This window comes from Anser anser (genome assembly GCF_964211835.1).
Source record: "Anser anser genome assembly, chromosome: 3".
Lineage (NCBI taxonomy): Eukaryota > Metazoa > Chordata > Aves > Anseriformes > Anatidae > Anser > Anser anser.
In genome coordinates this window covers 83,001,671-83,020,117 of record NC_139722.1, presented here as the reverse complement: position 1 = coordinate 83,020,117, position 18,447 = coordinate 83,001,671, and the positions used below count along the sequence as shown (strand labels likewise).

Sequence of the window (18,447 nt, the reverse complement as noted above, 5' to 3'; positions counted from 1 at the left end):
AGAGATGTTATCTGAAGCCTAAACTCTAGGACAAACTTTCTAATTGTTGAGTGGTCTTCATTGATAAGCAGTAAACAAACTACATGCCAAATTTGTTCCTGATTGTTTAACACAAGCAAAAACAGTTAAAAAGATACTTAGTGAAAGGTGATGCAAGACACGTTTGATGAGAACCCTGAAGCAAAAATACAAAGATCCCCTTTCCCCAGAATAATATTTAGTTAATGCATGGAATTCTGAAATGCCTCATTCTCTGGTTCCGATTTTGACTGCTAGCATTAAGCAAAAATTATCCCGTGGTTCTCACTGGCTAAGAAAAACTACTGTAGAGTACAAAGAGTCATAAACAGGAAACTCCCCTGTACAAATATTTGTAGCTTGCAACTTTTGCAGAGAGGATGCAGAAATACAGAAGTTCCAAACCAGATCTTAAGAAACTAGACCATGGCAGTAATGCAGAAATCAACTGACCAGGCATTGTTACAACAATTCTTTTCTATGGATTTCAGTGTATTTCAAATGTAAAATTTTACATTTGTAAAATATACAAAGAACTGGACCAATCACATCTTTCACATGGATATCCTTGGCTCCTTATAGATATAAACAGAATAATGTAACGCTCTTCTGAGTTTATTTTCCTTTAAGGTAAATCCAGAAGAGACTTCTGGCTAGTGATGGTGTGAGAGGAGAAACAGGCACTATGCCAAGTTGGTGCTGCAGGAGATCAAACATTTCTACTTACATATAAAATAACAACCATCCCTGACTATCTAACAGACAATCTGTGCTGATTGCATGTACTGATTTAACTGAACTTGATTTTTATCACTTCATTTGAAAAATTACTTAGATTGCTTAGATTCAGATGTACAGTAATAAGACAGAATCATTGTGTTCCTCAACCGGACTGAAACGTGCTTAAATTTCCCTCATTAAAAATAATCACAGTATTCTAATTTCAAGGACTGGAGTGGGGAATTGAGATAAATAGCCAAATTTAAATTATCTACATTAAAAATGCATCACAAGGAAATTATTTTTTTCATACCTAAAGCTCTTCTTTGACAGTTTGGCTCATTTCTGTGTACCACAATTGCAGTTACTCCTTCTTTCATCATCTAAAGGATTGGGGTACTTAAAAGTTTAGTTTCTAATTTTTTTTTATCTCTTCTGTTTATAATTGTCAGAATATCTCCATGGGTTGATTAGTAACACAAGTGACAGCCTAAAATATAACCTCTTAAAAAATAGAAATCCAACAAGCTAAAATCTCATCAGAAATTGTGTATTAAAACTAGAATTTTCATGTATGGTCTGTAATGCACTCAGCATTGTTTTTATTGCAGGTGATCAGCCCAACTGCTATGAACAATCTTGTCACTGTGTACTCACATTAGGAATGCAACTACATCTTTTGATAATTTTTGCAAAAGACGTTGCATGCCCAATTTCTTTATTTCATAAGATATTACTAAATCAAATCGGGAAGACAAAAAAGGATAAAAAACAGGATAGGTGAGAAGATGGAGAAAAAAAGAAAGCAGAAACGTGAGAAATCAATAGGCTATCTACTATATCTAATGGGAGATATTCCATGATCTTAAATACAAACAAAAAAACCCACTGGAGGAAAACCTTTAGTATTCTCACTTTTAAAGGGAGACATATGGTTACAGTCAAAATCTTGATATTATTTGCTGTACCCACTCCCAGTGAAACCTTTCAATTACAGCTGTCTGCTTTTCTTTAACAGCTTTTTGTTCTTGCTGTTTGTACTGGTCAGCACTAAGCAACAAAATATAGCCATAAGGAAAAACGTGCATTAAACTTTACGTCATCACCAGCAAAATCAACACTTCTCTCATCTAAAGCATTTTGATACCTTACAAACAACAACTAAAAGACAAAAACTTTTAAAAACTTGATTTTCAGGCTGACACCAAAAATCTGTTTAGCTTTTAATGTCAGTTAGGATCTGATAGAAATACAGCTAAGTAAAATCTCCAATTTTTAGGTGAAACCCATTCAATCTATACATACATTTAATTCTGATGTAACCTGAGGTTGGGTTTTTTTTTTTTTTTGGATCAGATGTGAAATCTACTGCATTAAAAAGTTTTGCTTCTTACCTTCTTAGCACAATGAAGGTAGACAGAGAGGTGGGAGAAAAAATTCATATATCCATGCTCTATATCCGTGCTCTCTTCCTTTCTTCTTCCCTTGATGGCATCTAACACTACAATGTCCAGTGCACTGAGCCCTTGTACTGAGAGAATTAGAAATGCACCATGGTCCTCAGCCATTCAGGCTAAGATGGATAAGAACGTATTTGAAATGTATTTGAAAGATATAGAAGTACTGTGAATGGAAATGTGTGATCACCAGTCTCCTTTGAAAGATGTCTGTAACTAAGATGGTTCAACTTGACAGTTTTAGGTACACTGAGAGTTGTACACAGGCCAGGCTGGCAGCTATTTCTGCCGGGATTCAAGGTCTGGGTTATGCTTTTTAGATGTGCAGCTTTCAAACTCACAGAACAGCCACAGCTCGCTCACTTCAACACAAAGCCTATTTTACCCTTTACTTCAACAAACTTTCATTATGACCTTCCCCTACATAGATCTTCCAATTCACAGAGGAACACAATGAGACACTCTACATTGCACCTCTGGTTAAGAAATGAACATAGCCCTTCTTGTTCATGCAGAATACGTAAGCTTTTAAGCAGCAGCAGCTAAAACAAGTGAATAGGTCAGCAGAACATTTCAGATGAGGATACATATACAGAATAGAGAAACAAATCTGTGATCTAAATAAAAGAAAGCAGTAATAGGAAACAAGAATAAGAAATGCATGTAGTTAGAAAAGATCAACCTGAGAAGCCTGAACAGGCAGAGATTTGATACCTGACTGCATCCATGTAAAACTGTGCTTGCAAAAGAATTTTGAAGATAATGCAATAACGAGAAAAAAAAATCATATAGCAATAACATATCCAACAAGCCATATAAAGAAGAAAAGCAGAGGTAAAAAAAAGATATCGCATTCACGGAGTATCTCAAAAAATCAGTCTTACAAGCAAAAGAAATGAGATATTCAATTTCATAAATAACATCATTACATAATTATGTATAAATAAAAAGCGATGTATTAGACAAGTCTTCCATAATTCCTGTCTGTCAGGGCAGCAGAACCCCAACTGTGTCTGGAGAATGCACAAAATCACAAGAAACAGTTGTGCCAGTGACACTGACCAACAAATGTGGATAAGAAAGCTCCCTAAGACAGTGCCTCACCTATTTGCAGAGAAAACTAATCCTCCTTTTCAAAAAAAAAAAAATTCTCCCTTAATGTCTTCCTTGTTAATGAATAAACATGAATAATCTTTTATCTGTTAATTCAGTATGGCATTTACTGTATTTACCAATTTATACTTATTTTATGTGGCATTTTATTCCTAGGGGTATTCTATTACCACCGCTTCTTTGTGTTCAAAAATGCTGAAATCATTAACAAAACACTTTTATTGATACATCTTGTTTGCATCTAAGGCTTTTGAAACAGAATGAAACTTAAGTAACCTATTATTTATTTTCTGGGGTGGAAGTAGGAGATTAAAATCTTAATGTCAATAGATTAATAGTGGACTTTCCATATGAGAATATCTTTAACATTTTTCTTTCATTTCCATGATAAATTATAAACATATGGTCTGTACTTGAAAAGTTCACTGGATTTAAGTGTATATTATTTTTCAGAAATACAGTTAAAAAATCATCAGGAAGGCTTCTAAGATGACGGTTCAAAAGTTAGGAAAGAAATCTGTGCAACTCATTTCAGTCCCTTCTGTCTACCTGTTATGCTGACAGCGATATCAAGATTTTCTTATCATATGCTACTTTTCTACTATCTATTTGGTGCACACTAGCCAATATTCTCCATGTAATTAAGTTTTTAATATTGCATTTACCATCATTCTTCAGTATTTGGCCTTAATCAAGAGATAACCCTTTTTCTTCCCGCTTCTCTGATTAATTTTTTTAAGTGCTGCAACTACCGATAAAAGCAATGTTACTCTGGTATCAGCTTTATTCACTAAGTAACCAGGGTTCATCCTTAAGAACTCTGCTCATTCCACAGCCTGCTGCAGGTATGGAATACAGCCTATGAAAAATTCTATCCAGACAGGTAACTAAGATTGATACCGTAACTACATGGCATGGCTGAACAAGACACTCCAAAAGCAAGTTTTCATCCTTTACTTGGTTAAACAGTGTAGTCTTGATGAGGTACACTATTTGCTGATGGGAACACCCACATCAAGAATACTTATGTTCATAATAGGTTTTTGAGAGAAATTACTTTAGATGGAATAAGAGGTGACATAGAATCATACCTACCGTGCTCTATATTCACGTCTGTCAGATCTCCTCTATTCTTCAGTCCCCCCTCAGTTATTCATCTTAATCTCCCCCCTCAGTCCCTGTTTTCCAATCTACTACTACAAGGTTAGGAAAAAATCTTCAGAATTATATCTGAAATCTCTTCCAAGCTACACGAACTGAGATTTCATAAAACTTGAAGAGTGGTGAAATTTGAGCAATCCTTTACAGAACTTACAGAAGACATGTAGCTGATAACATTTTTACATATTTCAAGTCTATAGAGCTATGTGGACATGAGCAAAACCAGGCTGTTTTCTTTTTTTAAAAAAAAAAACAAAAAACTTTGGAAAAATGAAGGAGACACTCAATGTGGGAAAAAAAAAATTGCAGCTCAAGAGCTAACTTTTGGCAAAGTTATAACTTCTAATGAAAGCCATATCGCTTTAATAGGTAGCGATGGCAGCTCCACCTATAATATAGCCCATAAAGGGCTTTCTTTGAAGATTAAGTACGCATTCTCGTTTAGTGAGCCTGCACACATTTACAGCAGCTGAGAATTTGACATACATGTATTATAAAAGGAAAATATATCACAGCTTTTGTCATAGCACCAAATAAGAGACAGTAAGAATAAAATCAGCTACATTCACAAATAAATATTAACCCTTCATTTTTCCTCTTCCTTTATGGTTCTGGAATGGATTTTAATACATCCTTCACCCAATGCAAGATGGAACATTCCTTTTTTTTTTTAAATAAGAATTATTGATTTATATTGTCTTAAGATATTTGCAGATGATCATACCAAGGACAAAATAGAAACAATATTTCGTAAGGGTGAAAAAGCAAACAATATAGGTAAAATTACCACTTTAAAAGGGATTACCATTTTACAAATAATTACATCATGTATATCTACATACACACACACAAGCGTGTATACTGTCATATATAATAAATAACTGCAAGCAGAACAGCAGTGTTCTTCAGAATATTTCACCTACTAAAACATCCTAAAATTACCAAATCTTCCTTCAGATTACCTAGAACGTTTCTTCTCCTGTCCCCGTGCCTCCCTCCCCCATGGCCTCTTCTGTAAATACATTTTTATTTCAGCTTACTATAAAAATATCGTGTTATTAAAATCAGATGTTTACATAGAGTACCAAATATTTTATACATTTGAAAGTTATTTGGGCTTTTTTTTTTTTTCTGATAACTATTTCCAGTTTAGCTAGAATTTTACATTCAATACGTATAAGCAATGCATCCACTTAGCATACCCACATATTGACATAAGAAAGAGAAACAATTGCCAAACTAGAACTTTTCTGGTAAGAAGTACAGTAAGCTTTGTGGACCCCAGCTCTGTTCGGTGCAGTGCTCTTCTGCAGCTCAACAGGTGACAGAACACATCTGCTTTGTATAACACTTCCCTGTAAAAATCACTACAGAAACACCATTTGTAAGATCTTTACAACACCCATAACTATCATAGAATCCATGTAAGTCAGTAACCACTTAAGCAGCACTTGGTGCTTTCTATAAAAACATACTTGTGGAATTACAACCATGCTTTCCCCCCCAAAAAACTGTTTCTTCTGCTAAACATGGATGGAGTTCATTATCTCAGTGTTTATTGCAGTATAAATGAAGAGAATTTCAGAAATGAAGACCTGCATTCCAAACTACTGAGAGTGCATACATAGAATATATTCTTGAAGTTGTTCTACTTCAATTTTCTCACATCAATGTTATGAAAAGCACAAACTGTATTCACCCACAAGAAAATTGAACTTTGACATCTGCAACAGATGCTAGTTCTAACTGTAGTTCTAATGAAAGCTTGTGATGCCTTTTTGTGCTAGAAACAGCACATTTGGTTATCTATCCAGTTGATCTTTTTACCCAGATACTATCATGCAACAAATTGGACTTCTCCATTAGGCAATTTCTCTCTCATTTGGTGAGCATTTATTTGATCAACAGATGAAGAGAAACACATGGAAGACTTTTTTTGTCAATTTAGGTAGCCCACAGGAATGTACGGTCCAGGTTATGGCAACTACTTAGATTGCCTTAAACTTCTGCATTGAAATTTCTGTCATAAACAACTTGTTCTTTTCAAAAAAGTTTAGAACAGTCATTTTCACTTAGTTTTATCTGCATTTTTTTATTGACAGTGTATTTTTTTCATTTCATTAAAAGAAAAAAGTGCTAGTATTAAAATAAATATGTAATGTTTATTCATAATTTCTATCTTTACCACTTATGCCACAGAATTAAACAGTCATAATTTCTATTATGTTTAGAGATTTGAATCACCAAACCTCATGAAATGTGAATAAATTGACAGTTTATAGACAAAGCATCATGTACTTTTGCACTTCCCTCCAATGCTTTTTTTTTTTTCTTTTAAGTTTAAAGAGCTATCATTGATTTAATTAAGAATGACCAAGAAAAGAGATTTTTACTGGGGGGAAGAGCAAAGGTCTTGCACTTGGGAGATTTGTTGCAGGACAGCGAGATAGAAGCTGTAACGTGCTACCTTTACCATAGAGGTTACTCCATTACCTTTATTCCCATCCCAGTTAGCAGAATCTAGTGTAGTACACAGATACATTATGCGTGGCTGTGCTATCCTGCCCATCCATCAAGATGAAGGTTTTATCCAGCACACTAGGATAATCATCTGAACTTCACTACCAGTTCTAATGCCTGCAGCAGGTTGCCAGCACAGTAAAGAGCACCTGCATGTTTATACTGCTGACCAAAGGGTGTATGTGAGGGATAATATCTCCAGAGCCACTAGGTGTGGAGATCATATTCAAACATAAGATGTACTGCACAACTGCTTGGGGATTCCGAAGACTACCACTGCATATTTGGTGTGGGGAAAAATAAAACAAAAATCATGTAAATTGTTAAAACGCATGGAAAAAATTATAAAAAGAACAGCTTAGTCTTGAACTGATTTCAGAAAAGTGAAGATGTGAAAACAATAATTTTAACCACCGTTTAAGATTTTAGAAAAAAGTCTCCTCCATAGCCTGAAATTTTAATTGTGAATTACTGATCATATCACCACGACTTGCTTGTGACATGGATACCAAGATTAGAGCCCTCTACTTAGTCAAATAAAAATTTAGATTCACTTATTTTACCACGGGGTTTGGCTTTCACATTTAAAATATTTATATTTTTATTTTTTTGTATATCTTTCAAAAATGGCTTAATATTAGACTTTCCTGTGTTTTGCATTTTTGTATGCCTAAACATCATATTCACTATATATAAACACACTCATACAAACAACTGTTATGATTGGTGCAACATCAGGACTTAGATTCTTAAACATTTTCCTCTGAAATCATGGTAATTTGTATGCAACCCTTTCATTATTTAATTTATAAAATTATTCAGAATAATTTATATACTGCACATGTGTAGTCGATTTCAAAGCATCATATTTGCACCACCTATTTTTTTGATAATTTTAAAGTAGATAATTTTAAAGCAGATAAAGATTTTTAAAGAACGAACACATACTTGAAAGTAATTAATAAAAAATAAATCCTTAGTTAACAGACATAAGCTTAGAAATGCATCCTACATTCTCTCCCTTTATTTCTCTTTATATACATATGTTAACAATTTCAATCCATGTAAAATGTATCTCAGCTGCATGCAAAATTCTGTCATCATGTAAAAGCCAGCCTAGAAAAGATCTGAAATTAAATGAGTACTCACTTGTTTAGTCTTTGTTTTTGTAATGGTGTCCGAAATAGGTTTCTTCCTCTCTTTAACAGCTGTTTTAGAAAACAGTTCTTCAAACTCATGATAATCTATGGAAGGTTCTTCAATTTTTTCCCACACAAGTGAAGCACTAGAATCTCTAAAGTTAAGCAAAAGACCTATGTAGGGCAGTGTCAAACTAAATAAAGTCATAAATGGTGGAATGAAGAAAATAAAATAGCAGCAATTTACAAGTTGTTGCCTAACTTCTACTAGCAACATTTTGATAAGACATACTGTTGATTCTCCCCATGCTTCATTTTCTTTTTTGTTCACCAAAAAAAGGTCAGACTCATTTATGTTCACCCATTTTACATACACAGGAATATAAACAGGCTGTATATAGGTTATAAAGTATACAGACAAGCACACAGAGAAATAGAAGTGGACAGTTATCTGCAGATCACCTTTGTGACAGTGGCAAGGAGAACTTGAAAAGAAAGATGATGTTCATCATTAAGGAATAACAGCAGGAGGATTGTACAGTCAATACTCAGAGACAATAGAAAGATTAATAAGGAAACATCTTTTCATGACTAGGAGTAATACTTTACAAACAAACAAAACTCACCAACAACCAAACCCACATATTACAGTGTTATATCAACCAAAAGAGCTACAAAAGCAGCTTTATGCTGCCATGAAAAAAGAAAACAATAAGCTGCAGTTTGAATCTGACTGCTAAATATACAATGTGGAAAAAGAAGGGTTTCTAGGTCACCATACAAAGGAAACAAAAGGATAAAAACTGTTCAGTTTACATTCATTTGGAGGAAAGACACTACCAAAACTTGCTCTCTCTTGCTCAAGAGAGAGACCAAATTTGTCTTGAAAGTTGAGGGATGCACAAGTACAACTCTTTAGAAAATAATTCATGGAAACTTAGTGGCATACAACCACCTTAGGATTTCTGATTAACATGTGGTATGTAACTCCAAAGGACAGCTGAAAACTGCCTTCAAAGAGCTTTCATGTGTAAATAATGTTACTCGGAATTTCTGCACTTATAAATAGAATGGGTACCCATTTTAAATACCCAATTAAAAATAAAATTCTGCTTGCCCTGAGGCTCCCAAAGGCCTGCACAGTGGTAAATAAATCCTTTTGGTTGTAACTTATGACACCACCAGGACAGTCTTAAAGTGAAAAGAACACCCTCTCCACAACTATATAATTTACCTTTTACTGTGGAGCTGAATTCTTGTCCAGTAAAGAGGCTTCATTGGTCGAGAAGGTTCTATCACATGTTTTCTGCTCCCCTTCTCCTGATTCATCCCCATTGCAAATAAACCAGATGGTAAAGGAGGAGGAAGAAATCCTCCGACTTGTGGGACTGATGGATAGGCACTGCCTTGGACTGGTGGTGGAAGTGGTGGTGCTTCTCCAGGCAAAGGTGGTGGGGCTAGAGGTGGCATTCCCAAACCAGGTAAAGGAGGTGGTGGTGGTAGTGGGACACCTGCACCAGGCAGAGGTGGCGGAGGTGGTGGTGGTGGTGGTGGGACACCTGCACCAGGCAGAGGTGGCGGAGGGGGTGGCGGAGGGGGTGGCGGAGGGGCACCAGGCAGAGGTGGCGGAGGGGGTGGCGGAGGGGGTGGCGGAGGGGCACCAGGCAGAGGTGGCGGAGGGGGTGGCGGAGGGGCACTCGCACCAGGCAGAGGTGGCGGAGGGGGTGGCGGAGGGGCACCCGCACCTGGCAGAGGTGGCGGAGGGGGTGGCGGAGGGGGTGGTGGAGGGGCACCCGCACCAGGCAGAGTTGGTGGCAGAGGAGGAGGGGCTGGGATGTCCCCTCTGGGTAGAGGTGGAGGAAGCAGTGGAACTCCTGCTCCAGGCAGAGGTGGCGCTGTGGGTAGTGTTGACATTCCCAGGCCAGGCAGAGGAGGTGGTGGGGGAGGGATAGCAGTCCCAGGTAAAGGTGGTGGTGGAGGAGGAGGAGGAAGGATGCCCCAACTGGGAGGAGGGAGTGGGACTCCTGCTCCCAGCAGAGGTGGTGGTGGTAGGACTCCAGAACATGGAAGAGGGGGAGCTGGAGGACACACTGCTATCTCCCCACTTGGCAGAGGTGGAGGAGGAGGAGGCAGCAGCTGTGGGGGTGGTATCATGATGTTTGGCAAAGAGTGGTCCAGGTGTGGCATTGTTGAGCCAGCAAGAGGCGGAGGAAGTCCTGAGCCAGGCAGAGGTGGTGGGGGTGGTACTCCTGCCAGAGGCATGGGAGCAGTGATGGAAGGGCCGTGCACTCCAGTTACAGGAGCAGCAAGTTCAGTGCCTGATAGTGATGTGGGAATGCTACATGTGGGCTCTGAGGGCAAAGAAAGGGGATGTTCACTACAAGTCACATTTCCAGTACTTAGAGGCTGATGAGGAGATGAAAATTCAGTCTCTCCTTCAAATGCAAGGGACAAATTAACTTTGGGTCCTGGAAGAGGCGACTGTGATGTAGTCTGTACTGATTGGCTTCCATCCAGTGGCACTGAGATTAGCTTCGGAGACAGAATTAAGGAGATTTCAGAACAAAACGTGGGCTGTAATTCTAGAGCTGGCAAGTTCTCTGTTGGCCCTGCACTTTTGCCCCCTTCCAAGTGCAGTGGTGAGGCGGGGAGTGGCAGTGCATTGGCTGAAGGCATTCTGTGCGTTAAATAATCTTCTGTTGGTGATGTTTGTACAGATCTTGCTTGTGACACTGTTCTGGGCACATACTCATCTCCATTTGTTTGAAGATTCACAATACTGAGTTCCCTGCAGGCAATGTGTGCATGCTCATTTTCCTGCTCCCTTCCAGCAGTCTGTACTTCTGTAGCAGGGAACTGTTTCTCTAGTTCTGCAATTTTGGTCCTCAGATCCTCAATAGTTTGCTCAAGCTGTTGGATGACACTGGCACGCTCCTCCGATTTCACCTCAAAATCATCCTTTAAGAGAAAATAAACATGCAATAAACACAAACCAGATAACATTTGTCACTATATAAAAAATAAAATTTACATCAAGAACATTGGTATTCCAGAGCTTCAGAAAAAGCCAGTTATGACAAGCCTTTAAAAACAGATATTTTGGCTAGCTGCATCTTACAACGGATGAAGACATTTTAGGAAAATGACTTGCTTCAGCATGAAACTACCATCATCAGCAAGAATATGTTTTGGACTGTGATTACACTTAGCAAAAACAAAAATCCGGAGCAATCCCTCTCCCCACATACCATGACTAAAAAAACAATCAAACATTGAATATTAGTACTAAGAGTGTGTGTACACAGGGATACACAACTATGATGGTGGGAAGGGCACTGCAATACTTAAATTCGGTTAACTGAAAATATATAAGTGTTTCTTCAAAGGCATGGACTGTGCATAACAGACTCAACATATGACTGACTACTAGATTTCAATATATATACATTAATGATAAAATATAGATTAGGCATGCAGAACCTCTTGAAAGCAGCTAGTCTCAGAACAGGGTAACAATGCTTTTCTCCAGCCAGATGCTTAGCTAGGAAAGTAGTAAGACAAAATTAGGTGAGAACTTTCCTCCCACCTAAAATTTGAAACTTCTCTGCTAAGTAACAAACTGTGAACGAGTAACGTCAGAAACGCTTTCTGTCTGGAATGGTTATTCTGTAATTGACAGCTTCCACATTTTTCATATCTTTCTCTGAAATACCTGATCCTGCCTACTGTAGACTGAGTAGAGGAAGCATAAACCTTAAACAGCACAGTAATTCCTACATTCTTAAATAAATATCAGTTAAAAAATAAATAAATTCAATCAGTATGTTCTTTATCAGAAAGGTAGCAAAAGAAGCAACTTAGACCAGAAATTGCCATGAGCGTTTATTTAGGAAAGTTGGTCAGGATATAGAAGGGAAGTGACATTACAATACAAAGTCTTCTAATAAAGAACTTTTTTTTTCTAGTTACACCCATTTATTTTTTACTGTTCAATTTTTATTATTTTTTTTTTTTAATTTGGAGCATAGGTCACCATCATCATCAGTTCAAGCATTTAGATTGTTTTTCATGAAACAGGTTTTCCAAATTTTTATGTCAAAACAGTTTAGTGCTTTTTTCCTCCTTTTACAAAACCAAACTTCATGGATGAGACTATAGGCTTACTTTACGGGGAATCATTCAAATATTCAGATTTCACAGGTCTTGTAGAGAAGCCTACAAATAAACATACAATACCTGGTATACTAATTGCCTTGATTTGTTTCAGGAAGATGATGTTTTTCATCTCATCCTTTGACACATGAAACATTTAAAAGTCAATTTTCTTTCTGGTAAATGAAGTTGTAACTTCCAGCTGGGGACTATTAATAAAATGTATGTTCATTAATACTTAAAAAATTGTTTCTGGACAGAATTGGTTTTTAAAAATAAAATTTCAATTTTACGTTTATCTTAGTTTTCCAGCTGTCTTCAGGCAATCCCAAAAGTTTTTTTTTTTTTTTTTTTTTAAAAAGTATCTACTAGACTAAACCAGTTATTGTGTGATTCTGAAGCCACTTTATCAAAACTTACTGTCCCCTCTGTTACTGAACTTTCTGGAATCATAGTTTGCACTGAAAGTTACAGATTACAACTAGTTCTCCCTACCAAACTTTGAATAGAAATGTAAACCAGAGAAGAACATCCAAAAAGGCTTTTGATGAATAGTGAAGGAATGAGCACAGCAGACATTAGCAAACAATATTATAACAAGGAAAAAAGGCTGAGAAAGACATTTCCGTTACAGAGTGCTCATGGTGCACTCAGCCTCTGTTAATAGCTCACTATTTTGTAGAAGCAACTCTTTTCTTGAAGAAATTCATTATGAAGGAAAAAGCAAATATACTACTATCCTTTTGTTTCACCTTCTATTATCCCCCCCCACCAGTCACCTGCAAATACAGCACTAAGACCTATCAGTTCTTCAACAGGCAACATTATCAAAGGAAATTTGTTTCTAGGATTACTAAGGCTAAATGGTAGTTTTCAGTTGAGAACAACTCCAGTTTCCCCAGACAGTAATTCTCAAGCTCCCATTTTAAACTGTAAGAACAATCTACCAACAGTTTTGTGACAGATACAGCTTCCAAATTTATCTGAAGTGGACAATTACTTTCTGCTGTAAACAAAGCATAGCCAACAGGATTAGACAATAATAAATGGTTCTGAAGAGTTACCTTAATGATGGGTGATCTCAGAAGAGTTCACTGTTTTAAAAAATCATTTATTCAGGAGATTGGATTCGTTTTTTCGCAAGAACAAAAGGTAATCCTTGAATTCTGAAATGCTACCTGAACTACAGGAAAAATCTAGGATTTAATGTTTTACAAGAAAATGTACTCTTGTATACCAAACTTCTTTTGAGAAAAGAGGTATTTTTATAGTTAAAAAAAAAAGGCTATGTAGTGGTATGATTAAGCAATTGAAGACAAGAAAAAAGTCTTGATGAACTAAAGTAACTTTTGACTCCATGCTTTAAAACACTATTTTTCCACTGTCCTTGTGAGACAGTATTTCAAACAACTTGGCAAATTTAGCATTATGTTGTTTCATAAGAGTCACCAATACATCCAGGTTTTCAGAGACAGCATGTTATAAACACAAAACTTTGCTATGAATGCTGAGAAACTTATCCAGAAAGAACTGCATACTGCATTGAACCAAAATTCACTTGGTTCAAAAACAATATCCATATTTATATGCTTCAGTAATTATTTTAGGTGGAAAAAGGTATTTTACGCTTTGCCTTTTAAGATGCCCTCAGATTAGATTCATTAGATTTCTGCCTTTCCTCCAGCAAGTTTTAAATCTTTCTCCAAAGTTTTTTCTTTTTTTTTTTTTAAAGCCCTTGGAAATGGTTGTATCAAATAAACATAAGCCATTGCAAGTTTCCACTATCCTCAACAAGAAAGGAAATGTAAAAGACAAACAAAACCAAAAAAAAACGAGTGATCAGAAATGAAAATTAGACAGTTCTCTTAGAAGAACAAGCAAGGGAGGACTTAATTCTCAATATACAAGCTGTTGATAAGAACCAGAATATTGAATGAAAAAATGCACATCATGAAAAGAAGGTTCACTTTTAATCCAAAGGACAATTCCACTGCAGAAACCTACGGGGTTTAAAAGAAATATGTGGGAACTCTGTCTTGCCTAGAGTTCTTACCCAGGACCCAGGTACTGTGGAACAGTCTTCTTTCTGTAAAGAAAGAAAGAAAGGTGGAAGCTTAACCCTTGCTTTATCCAGGTGACTTGCGTGAAAGTTGTGAGTAGGGAAAAATATAAATATCCACAGGTGCATGGCTATAGCATGGTGCCCAGCATTTCTCAAACAAGTTGTACACATTCCATGTTCAATGAGTTGGATGCATCTGGGACTGCTTGCCTGATTGTGCTTGTGCTGTACTGATAGACTTGTCTGTGTACAGTATCCAACAGATCTGAAAATACTGTTTTACTGTGTAAAGGTTGTATATTTGAATCTGCACATGTACAAAAAGCCTGTACATTACATCCAACTCATTCCAATTTTGTCATGTTTTCCACATATGTGCATCAGATGTCCAGCATAAAAGCTGATCTATGTAGATAGAACATGTCCAGGATCTTCAAAACTTTAGAAGTTCAGATCACAGCTACCTCTTCTAGTGAGTCAGATTTTTTAAATGAGTGTCTGAAACCTACAAACCCTTCCATGACTAAACTTCCAGGCAAAAAAAAAAAATCTGTGAAAGTTACTCCTAGACTATATATGTATATATTGGTATTGGATAATATATATATTGAATATATAATATATATAAATTGCATTCAGTTATATACTTTATGAAAAGCCATAGTGTCTTTGCGGAAAAATAAACAGGTTGGCAATTCTTAATGGCAATTTCGGAATATTTGAAAAATAGGCACATTACAATTTAGTTTTAGAAGTTAATGCCTCATACTATTAGAAGTTGCATCAGTAATTGATCATTTTCAGCAATTTGTCAGTTAGTGTCATGAAATTTCCTCTCTGGCTGGAATTCATATTTAGATGATAGGTTGATACTATTTTTTTTCCTGGTTTTTGTCACTACTATTTGTTTCCTGAAAGACATTAACTGCGTTTCTACCTGACTGCAAGCATGCACATGAAATACCAGCACACACTTAAGCAGGACTAAGATGGAAAAGTCAAAGATCCCTTAGTTTCTTCCGGTAAGTCAGAACGTGGCACTAGCAGCACCACTTACATGGAAGGATACTCCTTCCAACCACCCAGTTAATAAAAGGTTCCTTTCTATGCAAATTAAAATTTTTTTGAGTGCATTTGCTCACAGAAGGGCACAAAGTAGTGTCACAGTAAACAAAAAATAACTCAAAAAATTGTATCTGCTTAGGTTTCTCTAAAGATAACTCATTTTCAAAGGTATTTCTTGCATCTGCAAACCAACCTTAAGGAAAGGAGACATAACACAAACAGGAATTCTCAGTGCTACAGCTATTGTCAAATGAGAAGTATTGATGGTCACTTGATTTGCATTCAAACAACTCAGCACCCATCTAATTTATTCTCTCATTTCACTTAAACCTCAAAATTCATTGCAACATTTTAGTTTTACAGTTGTAGAAATTGAGTCAAAAGCTGGCAAACACGCCAATGACTTCAGGGAAAACTGCTGAAGGAGTAGAATTAGTATTGGATACCAGTTTATTCCTTAGACTACTATAACAAAGCTCAATTTCAAGAAGTGTGTATTATACTGAAGGTGTGTTTATGGGGACAAAGAGTATATGTTTTCATAATGGTTTCAGCTATGCTCCATGTTTCTTTCCACAACCACTATGTAACATGATGCGCAGCTCCCCAAAAGAGTATTGAACAAGCAAGCCCTGGAAAGCAAATGCAATGCTCTACCCTTCCTGAATGGATAAACTTTAATCAGTGGATTTCAGCTAATCTCCCACACAGTGACACAAGTGACATACTGCAACCAGTGGATTATACCAGTTCACACTGTGATGGCATTGGGCCTATTTAACTCTTCCTAAACTAAAAAGACAGGACATGTCTAACAAGCTGAGAAGTTCTCATACCCTATCACAGACGTTAAAAAAAAACATTAAAAAATGCAGAAATCAATAACTGTTGCAATTCAAACAGTTCAATTAAGCAAAAGGATCAGTGGGGAGCAAAGATGTTACCAAAGATGTATGCATTACAAATGCCAACTTCTAAAGCTGGCGACCAGAAGAAAAGTTCCAAAGTTTCTTCTCAGACAATTTCTTACAGCTTCTGTTCCTGAGCAGTTATTTGAATGTCTTATCCCTGGACTAAGCACACGTCAGAGAAAAAGACTCCGTTTCTTTTCAGTTCCTGTTTTTAGTCGAGAAACATAAGATGCAACAAAGGTTGAAAAACTGCTGAATTTTCTCTCTGTAAAGTCATAAGGCTCTTAAGTGCGGTGAAATATGACCGTAGGTTATCCCCAAGTTCTGCTACAATAGGAACCTCAAAAGAGATTTTGTAGACTAAAGACAAAACAAGATAAAATAAAATCTCACAGAACCACTGACTACCCTAGAAGCTACACAGCAGTGAAGTATAACTGCTGTCTTCTTACATAATAATATTTTTAGTCAGCACAAATAGCATTTTTCCGCCTGACTGCCCAGGAACTTTTGGTTCTGCTTTATTTAAAATGAAATAGAAAATAAAACAAAAACTACATTAACACAATAAAAAACCTCAAACCTTGAAGGTTTCTCTTCTAGAATATTTGAGATGTCATTATTAGAGAAGCATGAAACAGTACAGCCATAAACAAGAAAGACTTCAAAAACGGCTTATCCCTCCATATAGCTTTTATTATTCCATTTTATGTGTTCTGTCACTCACCACAGTGTAAAAAAAGTACATAAATGATAAGGGGGGGACGACGACTTATCTTTCTTAGTTTTGATATAACTTTATTATGCTTTTTTCTGCTGCCTTTTTAGGTGCTCTGCCATTGATCACAGACTGCTATAATAGAATTAGTCACACTGAGGTCTTTCAGCAGATGAAGAGATAATTGAAACCTAGCCACCTATGACAGCAATCCAATAAGCAGCAGGTATCTTAAGTGTCAAGGATTCCTTTAAAAGTTGGGATAAAACTGTTCTGGATTTACTTTCATGTGGCAAAACACTTCCTTTCTTCTCTCGCCTATGTTTTTTTCTACAGTATTTTAACAAATCTTAAAGATTTCCCATGTATCGATGCCAAGGAAACCATCCATCTCCACAATTAAATCTGGCATACCTTGAACATTTCTACAGTGGCATACTAGAGAAAGGATTTGAACTCTTCTAGACTGGGCTTTTCCTCGATTTTTCAGTTCAAATTGAGATGGACTGGCATTCCGGGAAGTTGCCACTGTGAAAACTACCTTATTCTATTATTTCTGTATTTTTTATTTAGAGCAACTGAATTAGTTTTTATGCTAGAAATAACAGAAAGGATTTTATTGCCCAAATACAAATGTTAATTTAATATAAATTTGGAGGACTTACGATGCCTTTAATTTCTTCCTCTGATGGTGTGGTATTGGAGAGAAAAAAAAGATTATTTTCCAGGTGAACTTTGGCATATACTGATAGGCAACTGCCTGGAGTTTGATACTTCTACGCAGTGCACGACCTTTTTATCCAAGAGTTCAGCCAGACCACAAAATGGGAGGTTCATATGTTGCTTTTGTTTCAGGCTTCCAGCAGGGAATAACCAACAAAAAATACCCACAGTAAGAATAAATCTTTGTAGAAGTGGAAGAATAGTCTTCATGGCCCTGAAATACGAGTCTACTACTCAGTAAAGAAGAAGTGAGGGGAGATGGAACCAGTCTTCACAAATGTATTCACAAATGTGCTGAAGGTAGAGGCTGGAGGCCAGTCAGCTTTTCTAACTCTTCAAAAGTTGAAAAGCAAAGATATATCATTTTTGGTGGGATAACATTAAATAAAATACATCACAAATCAAATGATCAGAGGTGAGCTTTATGTTTTGAGAGTTTAAGTAAAAACTGTAAAAAGTAAAAAACACGTACAAACAAACAGAAGAAAGTGATCTTACTGTTGTTACTTATGCCAACTTAAAATTGAGAAAATAACTATGTTTTGATGTAAAAAAATAGTCAAAATTTAAATGTTCTGTTTCATACACAAAGAGTAGATATAAGTAATGTTCTTCTCATTTTACTCTTGAATTCTCATTCAGGTATGGTCATTTTAAAAAAATCTATTTGGATATGTATAAACTAAAG

At 36.4% G+C, this 18,447-nt stretch overlaps 1 protein-coding gene across 8 annotated transcripts in view; it reads right to left on the bottom strand.

Annotated features, from left to right (window-relative positions):
* Positions 1-18,447, bottom strand: part of FMN2 (formin 2) — a 202,216-nt gene that overhangs the window by 101,732 nt on the left and 82,037 nt on the right. For 6 of the 8 annotated variants that reach the window (XM_083831936.1, XM_083831934.1, XM_083831935.1 and 3 more), the window contains 3 exons: positions 14,334-14,366; positions 9,363-11,086; positions 8,139-8,283 (listed from right to left, as the gene is read on the bottom strand). In XM_083831936.1, the coding sequence (XP_083688062.1) occupies positions 8,139-8,283; positions 9,363-11,086; positions 14,334-14,366 (1,902 nt within the window). The remainder of the gene's footprint in view (positions 1-8,138; positions 8,284-9,362; positions 11,087-14,333; positions 14,367-18,447) is intronic. The other 2 variants (XM_083831938.1, XM_083831937.1) reach the window with 2 other exon arrangements.